General features: G+C 36.8%; 1 protein-coding gene across 1 annotated transcript in view; it reads right to left on the bottom strand.

The window, feature by feature from the left end:
• The window catches only part of LOC131170228 (uncharacterized), a 100,953-nt gene extending 87,370 nt beyond the window's left edge, over nt 1–13,583 (bottom strand). The window contains exons 1-2 of the mRNA XM_058129296.1: nt 13,104–13,583; nt 11,234–12,803 (exon numbers count right to left, since the gene is read on the bottom strand). Coding sequence (XP_057985279.1) covers nt 11,234–12,803; nt 13,104–13,583 — 2,050 coding nt within the window. The remainder of the gene's footprint in view (nt 1–11,233; nt 12,804–13,103) is intronic.
• Nucleotides 13,584–18,114: the final 4,531 nt, after the last annotated feature.

Raw genomic sequence — 18,114 nt, 5'->3', positions numbered from 1 at the left:
TCACTTCAGTTCACCAAAGTCTTTCACACCTGTAAATAGTGCTCACCACTGTAAAAGAAGTAAGAAAAGTTTTTAAAATCCCTTGTAGTGTATTTAATGGATTATCAGTAGACGGAGTTGGTAATTCATTAGGTATACTAAGGGATCATGTTATGCCTTACAGAGGGGTAGGGTGTGACACAAATTCTGAACCTAACCAATTCAAATTGCTAGTCAAAGTTAGGACACCAAATCTAGCAGAACCAAATTGCCCAGAAATTATGGGTACAGGTCAATCCGGCCAGTTATGGTAATTTGGCCATAACTTGAGCTAAAAAACTCCAAATGGAGTGATTCAAAATGGGAATTAAAGAAGGCACATAAAGGAACAACTTTCATGAAGAAAGTTTTGTCAAATTTTTACCGTAGCAAGGTCCAATGGAATAGTGAATTTGAACCTCAAATTCTGAAAATTTGGAATAAAACCTAGGAGACTAGGAATTGAGTTTGACAACCAATGCCAACAAAAATAAAATGTAAAATGTGCTACATTGGTGAACTTAGGCTTAACAAATCTATTATGAATCAAAAAGTCAACCTTTGAATGGAAATGATCAAATGAATAGTAACCACTAAATTATATGAAGTAGAATAACAAACTATAAGAACCATTGTAGTTCTTAATATAGGATGTGGTAGGTAAATTGTGAATGGTGAAGTTGAGTGACCCCAATGATATAAGAAAGAGTATAATAAATTAGGAAGCTATTGTAATGGTTAATATATAGATAATGTAAATAGTTGATTTAAATTTTTGAATTTGAGTGAGACTAGGATTTAAGGAAAATTTAGCTAAATTTGAAATCCATGAAATATTCATGGATTACTTGGAATATGAATAATAATTTATATAAATAGGGCAATGAATAAATGAATGTATAAATAAAACTTTAGTTCCCATTATTGGAGAAAAGATAAGAAAAAGTATTTTGAATACAATGGTGCATGAGAACCATTGTTTTGGATCGTGAACAATTATGGGTGATCTAATGAATATATATTTATTATCAATGCTTAAATTATGTAAATATTAGACTTGGAGATTTATATTTCTATTATGAAAAAGATTAAAATACTAGAAATTATAATTGAAACATATAATGCAATTAGTAAATTTTAATTCTTAAACTTGAATGATTCTAGTACATAAGAGAATTAACTATGTGGAAGGCCTTAGGAAAATATTTTGATGTACAAACGGTACATGAAAGATGATTGATGTGAATTGAAATTTATCATAAATGGTATAATGAATTGTATAAATTGTGTGGGAATGAAATTTGGGCATTTATGCTTTTGTTATGAATGAAAATTTAAAAGGCTATAAATTAGAATCAGAGTATTTAATAAAATAATGGTATTATTTGCCCATGTATTGCCTAGACACGTGTGTCAGATTAGATAGATTGGCATGCCAATACGGTATTGTTTTAGCAGTACTATGTAAGGCTTTATGCCCGCACTCATGGCTTTTATGCCCGATTATATGTTATCATAGCTTTTTAGCCATACTGACTGCATACGTGGTTGATGTTCTATGTCCCATGGTATGACGGCCTGAGGCACTGCGGTGTCCAATGTCAACGACCTGTTATCCAGTTTAGTCAGCCTGTCATAGGTTACCTGGGTAGTGTAAATTATTGAAATTATTTAAGAACATTAGTAATTAAAAATATTAGAAAGTATTGAATGAAATGAGGAAAAAGATTAGCAATGGAAACATAACTGAATCAAGTAGTACAAATGAAATTTTTAGAATTGTAGGAACCAAAAATACAATACTCCTAGAATTAATCTGCATATCGAATATTATTACTGTATAAACTCAGCACTTTCAAAGAGAGACAAAATAGAATATAAGATAATTGATATTAGAAATATCATACCAAATTTAATTGATACCCAAGGATCTAAATTATACTTTAGAATTATACTTTAGTCTTTCTTATTTGTATATATTATTTTCTTGTTATATTATTACACCACTAAGTAGAAATACTTAGCGCAATGAATTTGTTTCCTTCGCACAGGTACTAAAGATAAAGCCCAGTGGATATTAGACTGGAATTTTGGAGTCCGGATTTGCAGAAGTGTCAGAAATGTTCAAGTTGTAACCTCCTCAGTAATGCATGTAGATAGGGCTCATAAAATTATTTAATGTATTTATAATTAGTTATTAATTGTAATGTAAATTATGGTATTGTAATTAATTTGTACATCATGTAAATTGTGAATTTATGAAATTAGCTTGTAAATCATTTAAATTATGAAGTTTGAGAATTTTGATACATAAATTGAGTATGAATGGATATGTATGCAAATGAGTTGCAAGAATTGAATGTGTGATGAGATGACTATGAAAATAACTGATGAGATTTTATTGTGAAAATATTATTGAAATTTCAAGCAGGTGAATGGTGAAATACGCCAAATGGTAATAGAAACAGGGAAAACTCCGCTGGTTTCTCTATAGAAAAATAATTGATATTAAAATATAACAAGAACAAAATTTTTAAAGGAATAAAGTAAGATAAAATAGGGTGCTCCGGCACCGAATGTAGTACATCTTGCTCGGCTACACTGTAGACGGGTGAGGGGTGTTACATTTATTGGTATCAGAGCACAGTTTAGGCGTTCCTAGGCATCGATAGATAGAATGAGATAGTGTGCATAACATGCATTGCATTCATATGAGTCGAGGTGACACTAATGCAGATATGTTTTCTTTGATTATTTTAGGTTAAAGTATGGACCTAGAATCATAGGGGGCAATAGAGGAAGAAGTAGTAAGCCGTATCCCGATTAGGAGTGATGTTGGAAATTGGGGAGATCTTGCTCCACTAGTGCAAGAGGTGCCTGTACAAACCCAACATGCCTTGTTTGAGCAAATGACTAAATTCTTTCGACAGATGACTGGGGCTATTCCACCACCGCCTCAACAAAAATCACCTTTGGGAAAAATTAGTAAGTATGGAGCTGTAGATTTCAATGGTAGAAAGGAGGACGGTACTTCAGCTACAGAGTGTTGGTTAGAAAGGATTGAAAGAGTCCTGCAGCAGCTCCATTGTTCCCCAGAACAGAGTTTAGAGTGTGCAGTTTCACTGCTACAAGAAGCTGCATATCGGTGGTGGGATGTCATAACCAAGGTAGTGCCACCAGCTGAGGTAACTTCGAAATTCTTTTTGATAGAGTTCAGAAAGAAATATATTAGTTGTGTTCATAAAGAGAAACAAAAGAGGAGTGGTGATCAGCAAAAGAGGAAATTTGGACAGTCTAGTAATAAGAGAATGAGAGAACAGTTAAGTCAGACATTTAATCAAAGTAGGAGACCTAAACCCAGGCCTATACCCAGAAGAGGTCAATCAGAGATACCAGTGGTGAGTGAACCAAGACTAGCAAAAAAATGTGGCCATTGTAACAATTAGCATAAAGGTGAATGTAGGGAATTGATTGGAGCCCGTTATAGATGTGGGGCCATGGACCATCGTCTAAAAGATTATCCTAAGAGGAATTTACTATGGACCGAAACAGAGGTCGTGGAAGGACCAAGTGCAACAGTAACACCACTTGCAAATGTCACCCAAGCCGGAGAGGAGAAAGATGCCCCAAATGTGAATTTGAGATAAAGTATCATTCCTTTATGATATGCCTAAGTGTATAATGATAGATTCGAAAAGACTAAATAATACCATATATATAAAAGGAGTAGACAGAGGAAGCAATAGAAAAGTTAAGGAATTATCTCAGATACCTACACTCGTTAAATTTCGAGGATGAAATTTTTGTTAGAGGGGAAGAATTGTAACACCCTCACTTTAGCAAGTCCGTACATTCTACTGTTCCGGTAACTGATGTCAGTTTGAACAGCTAAAATATCTGGAACTATATTTAGACTAGAGTAAGGAGTCATAAATAATTCAAATAAGTGTAAGAAAAATTAAGAAAAAATTTTAAAAATAAAACACAACAAAGTTAAATGAGCCGGTGCCCCGGTGATGGGTGGCCCTAACAGCTAGTAATCCTAAACCCAAGGAAATCCCGTGAAATAATTTCTGGGATGCTAGAGAAGAGTTAAGAAGCCCTAGGTAGTATTAGAATGCCAAGAAATGGTTAGGAGAATTTTTAAGATCGGTACAGACAGTTTTGGCTCCTTAAGCAAAATGAAGGGCATTTTGGTCATTTCGCCTTCAGAGACGATTTTTGACCAACTTGTCCAATTAAGTAAATAAATTATATGACATAAAATATGAATAAATATTGCTAAAAATTTAATAGAAAATGAGTAGAAAAGGAAAGAAAAAAATGAAATAAAATTTAAATTATCACATAAGCAAGACCTAGGACGATATCATTAAAAATTTACTAGCCAATCATAATTTAACAAGACTAATTAAAAAAGGTAAAAAGAGTTAAATTAAAGTAAAAATCAGCCACTTTCTTACTCTTCCCTCACTTGGCCGATTCACTCTTCTAAGGCATCTTCCATTGATGCTCCACTAAACATTTAATTTCCCTCAAATCTCTTCATATTTTCTCTATCTCCAAACATAAAAACTTAACCTTGGACCTTGCTAAGATGTTTGGCAACCAAGAAAGTGAAAGAAAGTGAGGTGTGGAGAAGTTTAGAAAATCACCAAAAAAGGTTAGTCCTTAATATTCTCTTTTTCTTTAGATTCAATTTTAATAGCATGAAGTAAGCTAGAAATTTGGGAATTTGAGCAAAGATATGCAAGTTAGGGCAATTTTTAACTTTTGGCAGCCATGGGTGTGCTAGGGTTTTGATGTTTTCAATTGAATTAAAGTGGTACCATGATTGCCTTTGATGAGAAAATAAAGATTTGAAGATCAATTTCTATGTAGAGTGTTAAAATGAAACTTTAGGAAATTAGGGTTTGGAGCAAACTTAGGGTTTTGCTCATGTGTTGGTGAATGAAAGTCCTAATAGTCAATTAGTGACCATTTGGCTGTGTTGATGAGGAATTGAGGTGAATTGTAGCTTTGGATTTGAGGTTGGGTATGCTGCCTCATAGGACCTGCAGGGCTGGATGTGAGTCCAGCAAGTTTAGGCAGTTGTAACTTCAGAGGTGTAGGTTCAATTGGTGCAAGGCTAAATGGAAATGAAACAAGAAACATAATGGCACAACTTTGATGAAGAAACCATGCCCAGAAAACCACAATAGAATGGCCTAAAAATTGACCTAATCTGGGAAACATACATACTACCCTAGAAAATTGACCAAACAAATAATGTTTGTTCATTTAGCCAAAACTCTGTAGAAATATCCAAATGACCTGAATTTTATGTCAATGGAAAGCTTAGACAATTTAGAACAACTTTCATGGAGAACACAAACTCAAATTCTGAACATAACCAATTCAAATTGCTAGTCCAAGTTAGGATACCAATCTAGCAGAACCAAATTGCCCAGAAATTCTGGGTACAAGTTAATCCGGCCAGTAATGGTAATTTGGCCATAACTTGAGATACAAAACTCCAAATTGAGCGATTCAAAAAGGGAATTAAAGAAGACATATAAAGGAACAACTTTCATGAAAAAAGTTTTGTTAAATTGTTACCGTAGCAAGGTCCAATGGAATAGTGAATTTGGACCTCAAATTCTAAAAATTTGAAATAAAACCTAGGAGTCCAGGAATTGAATTTGGCAACCAATGCCAACAAAAATAAAATGTAAAATGTAGTATATTGGTGAACTTAGACTTAAGAAATCTATTATGGATCAAAAAGTCAACCTTTGAATGGAAATGGTCAAATGAATAGTATAGGAGGGGGCGTGAGGCGAAATATCATCCATTAAAATTATATAAAATGCACCAGGTAATGCCCAGGAAAGATGGTGGAGTCACAATGGTCTCACTTAAGTACCACCTCCTTAGACAACATTTCCTAGACATTCACTTCATACAATCCTAATAGAATCAAACCACTGGTAAGTACTGTCTTCCCATAACACTACCACGGTACTAAGGATTTATGCCACGAAGGCATAGATAGATAGGAGTCGCCACCCGGGTAATAACCGAAACATATTCAGTGTTTCTTCTGAGGGTCATGGATGGCAACTTACTCTTTGCAGAGTTTCCACAACCGTCATTACCATAGCCCAATGTCTAGGTTCGGGATAGTGGGTACGTAAGGGGAAGGTGTTAGGCACCCCTTACGCCTGGTCTAACCTCGTAAATTCGAGTGCCAGTCCTCTACTAATATTTCTAGAAGTCTTGTTTATTATTCCTTTATTAAACTTTATCCTAAAAATATAATTCTAATCCTACACACGCAAGTAATTCACAAAAGGATTGTTGTTTACACACAATTTTCATGCACAAGTAATTCCTATCTATGGGGTTGCTAATTATTTAAATGATATTTACTAGATGACTAAAATTAATTTATCATTGAGAATTTAATTTACAAACAAATTCAATTTCAAATAACCCTACATTTCTATTTAACATAATTAATTAATTTTCACCAAGTTACCCTAAGTATAATTAAACTAAGTTAATTATGTACATGTGTAATTTATTCTAATATCACATAAGGCCCAAACAATCACAACCTAATAAAGATTTTTAACATGCAAATTTATTTTACAATTATCAACTATTAAATTAAATTTATTTACATGCCAATATTAGTTTAATTTACAAACAAGATTAATTTTAATTTACAAAGTATTTATTTAAATTAATTACATGCAAAAGTCAGTTAAATTAAAAATAAAGTTAATTTTAATTTACCAAATAAAAGTTCTATTATTACTACAATTTCATGCCAATAGTTATTCGAGAAGTTTAGAGCTACTTACCTGTTGGTAAATGCAGTTGCCATTGGGGCAAGCTACCCTTAAAAAAGGGTCTTCTCTTCTAGTATGGCAATGATATCCCTGGCTTACTCCCGTTTAGCTCCATATAGGCTCCATGCAAATGCCCTCTTTGGTACTTACCTTAGGGCTACTTACCAATTTTGTTTGTAATAAAAAATAAAGAAACTAAAGAAAATAAAAGAAATAAAGAAAATATTAATAACAATTTACATTGGATTCTAACTCTAGTCTCCTAAAGAGTTAAGACTCCTAATTAGTTACAACTACCTAATAGTCTAAGTCTTCTAACATGATCCAAACACTTCATAACACTTCTTGAATTAAAAGAACACAAAAAATAGATCAAATATCAATTAAAACCTAAGAAAATACAAGAACATGCATAAATATACAATTTCTAAATTTTGACAGATTAACGGTAGCAAGAAATCCGATTTTTTAAAAATAGTTATACATGCCTAAAAATCATAAAAAAATTACAGAAGACAGCCTACATATAATAAAAGATCATAAAATTTATAAATCAAACAATACCCTAGCCGAATGGTCTACATAAATCGTAACTTTCTAAGTGACAAAATCGTACTATTTTTTTGTAAAATTCATAACTCATTAACCACAATAGATATGAATGCAAAGCCAATTGGAAAAGATTCATAAGATTCTGAAGTTAATTTTAGACACTAGATTTGCACCAAAATATTAAGGAACAAGGGAGATATGGGCTCCACAAGTCGGATATCCTGCAAATCAGTTTTTACAAGAACCCTAACTTCAAACAGCCATAACTTATAAAATATTAAAGCTTTTTTAGTGATTCTTGAGCCTAAAATTAATGGAATTTCGTGTAGAATATGAATATAATTTTTACAGATTCAGAAAATAAAGAAAAATAATAAAAATATGAGAGACAGAATCTAAACATGTGCAGAGTTGTGTGTCCCCTCAAATTAAACATGATTACATGATCAATATGAACATATAAAATAAATTAAAGACAAGAAGCATAGAATTAAAATATTGTGTGGCATAGATCTTGAAAAGAAAACAATAAAAACTGACCTTCCAGAAATTTTGTATGAAAATCTTCTTGAAGAAAAGAAAAAATAAGGAAGAACTGAAAAAATAAGGAAGAACTCAAAGAGTCTTGAATATCTCTAAATTTCCTATAGCTCTGAATTCTCTCTTTCTCTTTCCTCCCATCATCCCCTTTTCCCTTCTCTAGTAGGGTATTTATAGGGTTTTGGGAGAGAGGTGTGATAGGATTTGGAGTCTTAGAGTGATAAAGTTTTAGATGACTTAAACAACTACGATTGCAGAATTCGAATAAGATTGGGATATGGGTGAGGTGTTTCAACCAATAGGAAGACAGAAAAAAATGAAAGGCACCAATAGGGAGTGAGGAAGAGGTGTGGTAGGGTTTGGAGTCTTAGGGTGATAAAGTTTAGATGACTTAAACAACTACGATTGCATAATTCGAATAAAACTGGGATATGGGTGAGGTGTTTCAACCAATAGGAAGACAGGAAAAAATGGAAGGCACCAATAGGGAGTGAGGAAGAGAGTGGGGCCAAGGAGGAGAGAGATATTTTGTTATTTTAATTTTTAGAAAATAATTAAATGAGTCCCATTTTAAAATTCCTAACTAAGCTTTCTTAGGCCCATGGAGCCCAATTAAACTTAGTTAGATTCATTTAAGAACTACCCATATTAAATTTAAACAAAATAAAATTTTATTTAAATTTAATTAAATTAATTTCCCCAAAACTTTATTATTATTTTTATTTTTTTCAAGATCATGCCACAGAATTAATAATTCAGTTCCATGCCTCCAATTACATCTTACAGTCATATAATTTTTCATCATAGGGTTTCCCATGGCCTCAATGCACATACTCATCACAAAATAAGGGTCTACTGTTTGCCCCCCACTTTGGCAAAAGTTGAAATCAATGCGAAAGCATTGCTCAAGTTTCGTCAAAGTGAAACTCAAATTTCTAATAACTATGAAACATTGGCTATGAGGATCAAGTATATCTTACTCGGTCGACATACTCTATGTTATGAGACTAGCTACGGTCTTGTAACAGTAATAACTGTGTCATGTGAAAAAATGAGTGTATCTTGCTCTGTCGATACACTCTGCATCATGAGACTAGCTATGGTCTCATAACAGTGATAACTGTGCCATGTGAAAATTGAGTGCATCTTGCTCTGTCGATACACTCTGTGTCATGAGACTAGCTACGGTCTCATGACAGTGGCAACTGTGTGATTTGAAATATTGTGGATTCGTATTTAGGATCGTAGTCCTAAACTACCTACGTATCCCCCTCGCTATCCTGAGGAAGAATCAGACCCACTCGTAGTTCGACACTTGAAACTGTGGTGATGCATGTTCTTCTACGCCTTACACACCTACAAGTGACATATTGATGCGTGTTCTTCTACGCCTTACACAACTATGCCATATGCCCTAAACAACGTCTAAGGACTTATTAAAAAATATTTGTCATGTAATGTTGTGGGTTCGTATTTTGGACCGCAGTCCTAAACTACCTACGTATCCCCCTCGCTATCCTGAGGAAGAATCAGACCCCCTCGTAGTTCGACAATTGAAACTGTGGTGATGCATGTTATGCTACGCCTTACACACCTACAGGTGACATGTTGATGCATGTTCTTCTATGCCTTACACAACTATGTCATGCGCCCTAAACAACATCTAAGGACTTACCAAAAAATATCTATTTCATGATTTGAAAAAAAATTTAGATGACTGGACCTCAAAACTCTTTTTGTGATTTTTGTGCTTCTTGTATGCTGCTTCCTATCATGGGCATGCTGATTTTGCTAGAGATTCTAAAAAACACTTAGTCTTCTGAGGGACCTCTTTTTGCAGAAACTTTCTTTTAGCCTCAAAATTTTTGAAGAAAATTATTCACTAAAAAGACTTCCTTAAGGTCACAATACAATTGCCCTCTGATTTTTCTTTTTCTTCTCTCCCCCCATGGTTTCTGCCTTGACTCATTTCTATTCCATGAACTCTATTCTCTGTGCCCTAACTTTTGCCTGAAATGTCCTTTTGGATTTTCATCTCAGCGGGCTTGCTCTAACTTTTGCCTAAGCGGCCTTTTTGGGTTTTCCACCTAGCGAGCTCCTTTTTTTCTTTTCTTTTTCTTGTTCTTTTTCTTTTTTTTTTTTTTTTTGAAATTAGACAATCACTAGGGCATTCATATCAAGCACCTATTCTGTCATACTCAAAAGACATAAATTAAATCAAAATAATGCAGTTTAATTACTTAATCATTTGATGTATCCCTCAAGACACAAACATTCGCGATCATAATTAAATAAAATCCATTCCTAGTTAATGCAATAAAAATATCTTTATTTATTCTGGTACATCATTACTCCCTCTTACATTTGGTTTTGCTAAATTTTTAACCTTCCAAAGTTAGAAATAAGCTTTATAACTTGCTGAATGACCTTTTCAGGTTTTCCATCCAGATCTTCTCTCATCTCTCCTTTTGCCTAGACTGCCTTTCGCAAGTTTTCAATCTAGCATTTTTTTTTTTACCTTTACTTTTGCCTAGACCATCTTTTATAAGTTTATAGCCTAGCGGTCCTATCTCACACAAAGTACCATTTGAGCTTGTCTAAGTTGACTGGTTCTTGAAATTCATTCCCATCCAGGTCTGATATTCTTACAGCACCTCTTGACAAGATCTTTTTGACTATGTATGGACCATCCCAGTTTGGCTTAAACTTTCCTCTTGGATCAAAAGGGATGGGCCGAGCTTGTTTCAAAACCATGTCTCCCTCTTTGATCTTTCTTGGCTTCACCTTCTTATTAAAGGCCCTTGCTATCTTCCTTTGATAAGCCTGCATATGATATAAGGCTTGCATCCTCTTCTCATCAATCAAAGCTAGTTCTTCATATCTTTTCTGGGCCCACTCATTTTCCGGAATCTTAGCTTCTAATATCACTCTCAAGGATTTAACCTCTAGCTCAATGGGTAGCACTGCTTCAGTCCCATACACTAAAAAGAATGGAGTTGCCCCTATGGATGTTCTTGTAGTAGTGCGATAACCCCAAAGAGCATAAGGGAGTTTCTCAGGCCAATCCTTATAGTTTTCAACCATTTTTCTCAGAATGGTTTTCACATTCTTATTTGCTGCTTCTACTGCTCCATTAGTCTGTGGCCTGTATGGTGAGGACTTGTGATGCTTAATCTTGAATTCGGTAATTAATTCTAAGAAATCACTTTTGAACTGGCTGCCGTTATCTGATACTATCTCATGGGGTACCCCAAACCTACAAATCAAGTTCTTTCGCACAAACTTACTTATCTGCTTGGCCCCTACTACTTTATAAGATTCAGCTTCAACCCACTTGGTGAAATAGTTAATTGCCACAATGATAAATCTATGGCCATTAGAAGCCGTGAGAGAAATCTTCCCAATAATGTCTATGCCCCATATTGAGAATGGCCACGGTGAAGTCATACTGTAGAGTTCACTGGACGGTAGGTGATTCAAATTCCCATGGATTTGGCACTCATGGCATCTTTTCACAAATTTAGCGCAGTCAGTATCCATGGTAGACCAGTAATAGCCCAATCTTAAAATTTTGCCCGCTAATACCCTTTCCTTCATGTGAGGACCACACACTCCTGCATGTACTTCCTCCATTATCTGCTCAGACCGCTTTTTCGTCACACACAAGAGCAATAGTCCTTCGAAGAACCTTTTGTAGAGTTGCCCCCCAGCCAAAGTGAACTGAGTGGCTAATCTACGAATTGTAGCTCTATCCCTACTATTGGCTGACTGTGGGTATTCTCTTACCTCTAAATATCTTCTTATGTCTTCATATAATTTCATCTCATCTTCTAGATCTAAATGTGCTATTATTAACCCTTCATAGCATGGGATTCTACTCCTCATCAGGATAACTGGCTGGGTCAGCTTCTGATCACCCTTCTCCCATAAGGATGCCAGCATGGCTAGAGCATCAGCCATCTGGTTTTGAGCTCTAGGCATGTGCTTCATTGTCACTTCCTCAAAACTAAATAATAGTTTCTTAGCATACTCCAGGTATGGCCTCAACTTTTCTTCTTTCAATTCCCATTCACCTTTAACATGGGAAACCACTAGCATTGAATCTCCGAACACCTCCACTTTTTTAGCCCCAACAGCTATTAATGACTCTAGGCCACAAATGCAAGCCTCATATTCTGCAATATTATTAGTGGTTGGGAAACATAGCCTTTTTGACATTAACAATTGTTCTCCATTCAGTGCTTCCAAAACTACCCCTATACCGGCTCCGCTCTTATTCATGGCCCCATCAAAGTACATTTTCCATGGCTGGACCTCTACTAGCTTGAGACTTTCATCCGGGAAGGTTGTTTCGACTTCTTCCCCTTCATTAACTGGATTTTCAGAAAGAAATTCGGCCACTACACGCCCTTTGATGGTTTTTCGAGTCTCATACACAATATCAAATTCACACAGTAGGACCAACCATTTGGCCAATTTTCCAACTAGCGTCGGTACTTCAAATAGGTACTTTAAAGGATCCATCCGGGATACTACAATAACTCGATGGGTCTGAAAGTAGTGCCTTAACTTCTTAGTTGCCCATACTATAGCCAGACAGGTTCTTTCTATTAGTGAATAATTCTCCTCATAAGCAAGGAGTTTCTTACTGATGTAATAGATGGCTCTCTCCAGATTCTCTACTTCTTGTGCCAACATTACCCCCAGGGCCATGTTTTCCACTGATAGGTAGAGGATTAGAGGGATGCTAGGGATGGGTGGTGACAAAATTGGTGGATTACTCAAGTACTGCTTTATCTTTTCAAATGCCTCTTGACATTGCTCATTCCACACCACTGGCTGATTCTTTCTTAGTAGCTTAAAAATTGGTTCACAGGTAGTTATGAGCCTAGCTATGAACCTACTGATGTACTGTAATTTTCCTAAGAAACCTCTAATCTCTTTTTCTGTTCTCGGGGCTGGCATCTCCTGGATTGCCTTCACCTTATCTGGGTCAACCTCAATCCCTTTCCTACTGATCATATGCCCTAACAGTTTGCCTGAAGTGACCCCAAACACACACTTGCTAGGGTTCAGTCTCAATTTATACTTGATGACCCTCTGAAAGAACTTTTCTAATGCCTCAAAATGTCTCTCCCTAGTTGGGGATTTTACTACCATGTCATACACATATACTTTAACTTCTTTATGCATCATGTCATGAAATAACATAGTAGCCATTCTCTGATAAGTCGCACTAGCATTTTTTAGCCCAAAAGGCATGACCTTATAACAATAAGTCCCCCATTTAGTGATAAAAGCTATCTTTGCTTTATCTATCAAATCCATGAGGATCTGATTATATCCCGAAAAACCATCCATGAAAGAGTACATGGCCATGCAAGCAGCACTGTCAACAAGCACATCGATGTGAGGCAATGGGAAATCATCCTTAGGAGTAGCCTTATTCAGGTCCCTATAATCTACACACATCTGAACTCGCCCATCCTTCTTGGGGACTGGCACAATGTTGGCTAACCACTCGGGATACTCAATTACTTCAATGAAATCAGCCTCAATGAGCTTTTTCACCTCTTGAGCTATCTTTTCTTCCCATTCTGGCCTAAGCCGACGCTTCTTTTGTTTTACTGGCCTCATGTTAGGGTCTATGGGGATCTTGTGTTGTACTATGTCTCGATCAATTCCCGGCATATCTTTATAAGACCAGGCAAATGCTTCTTGGTACTTTATTAATAAGGCTACAAATTTATCTCTTTCTTTTTGGGTTAAATCTTCAGCTAACTTAATGTCTTTAGGATCATCTGGTGTACCCAAATTAATAGAGATTGATTTTAATGCATTAACAGAAACAGATTCTAAATGATTATGAATGCCATGCGTGTAGCCATTAGGATGAACATCAAACAAATAAGCAAAAGGACTAGTCATATTATTTATTTTTGCCTCAAAATCGTCATCAAGTACATCAGAAATAACAATATCAGTATCACTACTGTGAGCATTACAAAAGACAGACTCAAACTTAGGGGTGTAGGTCCAAGTGCTTGGCTTCCATGCAGACCTTAACTTGATGGCACTGACCTCTTGTTCTAATTCCTCAACATGCGGCAGCTCCTGGTCATCAGTCCATGCAATTGCGCCCTCCCTGATAAACTTGGTGGGCTTGAGTCCCTCTTCATCTTCAGTTGGCTGATAGCCCAGCCCATATCTAGTGATCTGCCCCTTTATTTCTGGAAAAGTCACTAAGCCATTAGCTCATTTTCCCAGACCCATGCTAGGAAAAAACTTCATCTCTTTCATCATAGTGGCCACCCTAGGGTCCATCCAGTCTCCATAGATCCTAGCAACTTGGAAACCAGACAATACTGGTACTGAACCATCCACTTGCAGTATAGCTACTTCCCCATCTCTTTCAGCATTGACGGTGATTATACCATCTTGGTGCGGGATCTTGATCTTTGGGTGGAGTGTAGAGGGGACTCCACCTAAGGGATGGAACCAAATTCTACCCAATAATAAGGAGAATGTCATGGGGATGTCTAGCACAGTGAACTCAACTTCAGTTTCTGTAGGCCCCACCTTAACCATAGTCTTGAATACCCCTATCATGTTTCTCTTTGAATCATCATAGGCCCTAATAACCAGATCAAAACCAGTTAGTTCAGACATAGAAATTCTTAATTTTGGCAAAATCTTTAGAGGGCATACGTTGATGGCTGACCCATCATCTATCATCACACAAGGCACTTTCCACCCTCTAACGTCGGCGGTCACAAACAGAGCCCTGCTATGGTTTCTCCCGTCCGCTGGGAGATCATGATAAGAGAAAGTAATATGACCCCCGTCTTCTATAAGCACAACTTTGGCAATCTCTTCTGGAGTTATCTCTGTGGAGACCTTGAGTACACTCAGGGCCTTGGTAAGTGCGGTTCTATGTTTTTCTGATGCCAATAGCAATTCCTAGACCATTACGCTAGCCTGAGTCCTTTTCAATTGCCTAAGGAACTAAACATCTTCTTCATCTGTGTCCTCTTCAGCCAACACCTTGGCTTTCCCTCTCACGTTGTCTTTCTCCATGGGTGGATCAGGATAATATCTACCACTCTTGGTCATGTGGCTCACCCTACTCTTTTCCTCTCCGTAAGAGTCAACCCAAACATCTAACAAACCTTCCTCATCTCTGGAACTATCCCAAATATCAATTGCCACTATAGATCGAGGTTCATCAAGCTTTTGGATAGGTTGGATAAGGTTGAGAATTTGGTCAGGGTCAATTGAGGTGGTGGAAATTATGTAAAGTCCTGGTGGAGGTGGAACATTATGGTTGGGCATTGGGTTGGTGCGTGTATTGGGTCGATTTTCTGGGTCAGCTATTTTCTTAGCATCGATTAGGTCTTGAACTTCGTGTTTTAGCAGAAAACATCTATCAGTGTCATGGCCATGAGTTTGATGGAATTGGCAGTATAGGTTAGCATTGTAATTGGGTGGCAGTGGGTTTGGTGGTGGTCTAGGCGCCAAGGGTTGGAGGAGGCCCCGAGCTTTGAGTCGCTCGAAGACTTTAGATAGAGGTTGGTTGAATTGAGAGAACTTTCTAGGGGTGCGGGACACGGTTTGAACCTCAATGACTTTTTTTCCCCAGTAATGTTGCCAGCTGACTGGTATCCTCCCCTCTTGGGCTGATAACTCTTCCTTTCATTGTTCAATACATCCTCCACTAATACCCCAGCATCATATAGCTGTTCAAAGGTAGCCAAGGGATAATAACAAAGTTTCTCATAATAACTAGGCTACAGACTTTTCACAACCAATCGCACTTGATCCTTTTCAGCAGGCCTATTGGTCATCTTCATGGCCTTTTTCCTCCATCTCAATAAATACTTTGAAAAGGTTTCATTTGGTTTTTGCCTAGTGGTCTCTAAGTCTCTCAGGGTAACATCTAAAGTTGTATTATAGGAGTATTGTTGCACCAATCTCCTAACTAGCTCCTCCCAATCTTTTCTCACAGTGGCTTCTAGCCCATGATACCATGAAGATGCAACCCCTTCTAGTGACATAGAAAAGAACTGAGTGACTTGGTTCTTAGTCAAACTAGTTATTTTCATACTATAAGATAAGACCTGAGATGGGTTTTTAGGTCACCAGTACCACTGAATTTAGCCAAATCAGGCATCTTGAATTTTTCAAGTAGATTTCCATCCAACTGGATGTCAAAGTCATCTGCATCTTATAGCCCCATTCCAGCAAATTCAGCTTGCTTTTTCACACTAGCTTGAAGTTTTTCCATCATCTCAGTAACAACTCTAATCTCCTCACTTGTCCCCTTTTCTTTCTTTTTGGCCTTGTCTTGGAGATAATCATCTTCATCCCAAACGTCATTAAAGGCCTTCTTTTTACTAGTCTCTTCTTCGAGCCTTTTCATGTGAACATCACTAGGCCCACTCATCTCTAGCTTCTTCTCAAAGTTAGCTATGATTTTTCCTTCAAGCTCAGCCATCTTGGCATTCAAAGCTTCTTCAAGCATCTGTCTAAACATGACCTTAGTGTCTTCCATTTTAGCTTGTGCAGGTGTAACACTTACTAATCTCTTTCCCTCCCTAACCCAAGTGACCTGATTAAAAGTCTTCCTGATGTGTTCTAAAGCTATGTTTACTACAAGAGAAAAAAAATACAAGGTATGTACAAATGCAATGCATGAATGCGTGAATATGCACTTTCATTTTTACCTTTGCCTTTACAAAACCAAAACTGAACCGTACTAATACGACCAAAATTGAATCAAAATCGAACTTTATAAACCGAACTAAAATCGGACCAAAGACTAAATGATAAACTGAAAAGAATGTCTCCAGAACTGAATCTTCGCTCCCTTATACCTTCAACTCTCACGTGTAGGGTAAGGAAAAAAATTCTATCCTAGGCTATGGTACACTAGACGCACCAACAAGAGGTGGTCCAGGACGACCTTTCCTCTATAAACAAAGGATTTGTATCCTTAAAGTTTAACCATAAGTAAGCATCCTCTTGCTTAACATGGGTTTTAAAATGGACTTGGGCCTATACACACATTGGGTTTATGCATAGGCCTAGGTTCATCTCAACTACCACTAGAACTTATGGTTTGAACAGTAAGGATACGAATCCAGCACAACAAAAATCTACGGGGTACCTAGGGTTGAAATCTATGGCTCATGGGCTTTATTGGGTAGGAAAAGGGTCACCCATGCGAGAGCTTGTCCATTAAGCATAACGGCCAGAGCTGTGGCTCTTTTATATACTCGAAGGTACGGGCATGGGGTGCTAGCATTCACCAATTCATCATAGCTCAAGTAGAACCATGGTCTCCTTGGCTAGTACTAACGAGGCTAAAAGGGTAAGGGTGATCGGTGTGATAGTGTAGTACAGTGCAAAAAGTTTAACAAAGGAATAATATTAGACTAATAGAAACATGTTGGACTAACTATCCATTTAGTCCCCAGTGGAGTTGCCAAACTGTAGGGGAGGGGGCGTGAGGCGAAATATCATCCATTAAAATTATATAAAATGCACCAGGTAATGCCCAGGAAAGATGGTGGAGTCACAATGGTCTCACTTAAGTACCACCTCCTTATACAGCATTTCCTAGACATGCACTTCATACAATCCTAATAGAATCAAACCACTGGTAAGTACCGTCTTCCCATAACACTACCACGGTACTAAGGATTTATGCCACGAAGGCATAGATAGACAGGAGTCGCCACCCGGGTAATAATCGGGACATATTCAGTGTTTCTTCCGAGGGTCATGGATGGCAACTTACTCCTTGCAGAGTTTCCACAACCGTCATTACCATAGCCCAATGTCTAGGTTCGGGATAGTGGGTACGTAAGGGGAAGGTGTTAGGCACCCCTTACGCCTGGTCTAACTTCGTTAATTCGAGTGCTAGTCCTCTACTAATGTTTCTAGAAGTCTTGTTTATTATTCCTTTATTAAACTTTATCCTAAAAAAGCAATTCTAATCTTACACACGCAAGTAATTCACAAAAGGATTTTTGTTTACATACAACTTTCATGCACAAGTAATTCCTATCTATGGGGTTGCTAATTATTTAAATAATATTTACTAGATGATTAAAATTAATTTATCATTGAGAATTTAATTTACAAACAAATTCAATTTCAAATAACC

Source organism: Hevea brasiliensis, chromosome 11, assembly GCF_030052815.1.
Source record: "Hevea brasiliensis isolate MT/VB/25A 57/8 chromosome 11, ASM3005281v1, whole genome shotgun sequence".
Lineage (NCBI taxonomy): Eukaryota > Viridiplantae > Streptophyta > Magnoliopsida > Malpighiales > Euphorbiaceae > Hevea > Hevea brasiliensis.
Note: the sequence above shows the minus strand (reverse complement) of the source record. Positions and strands in the feature narration are given on the sequence as shown.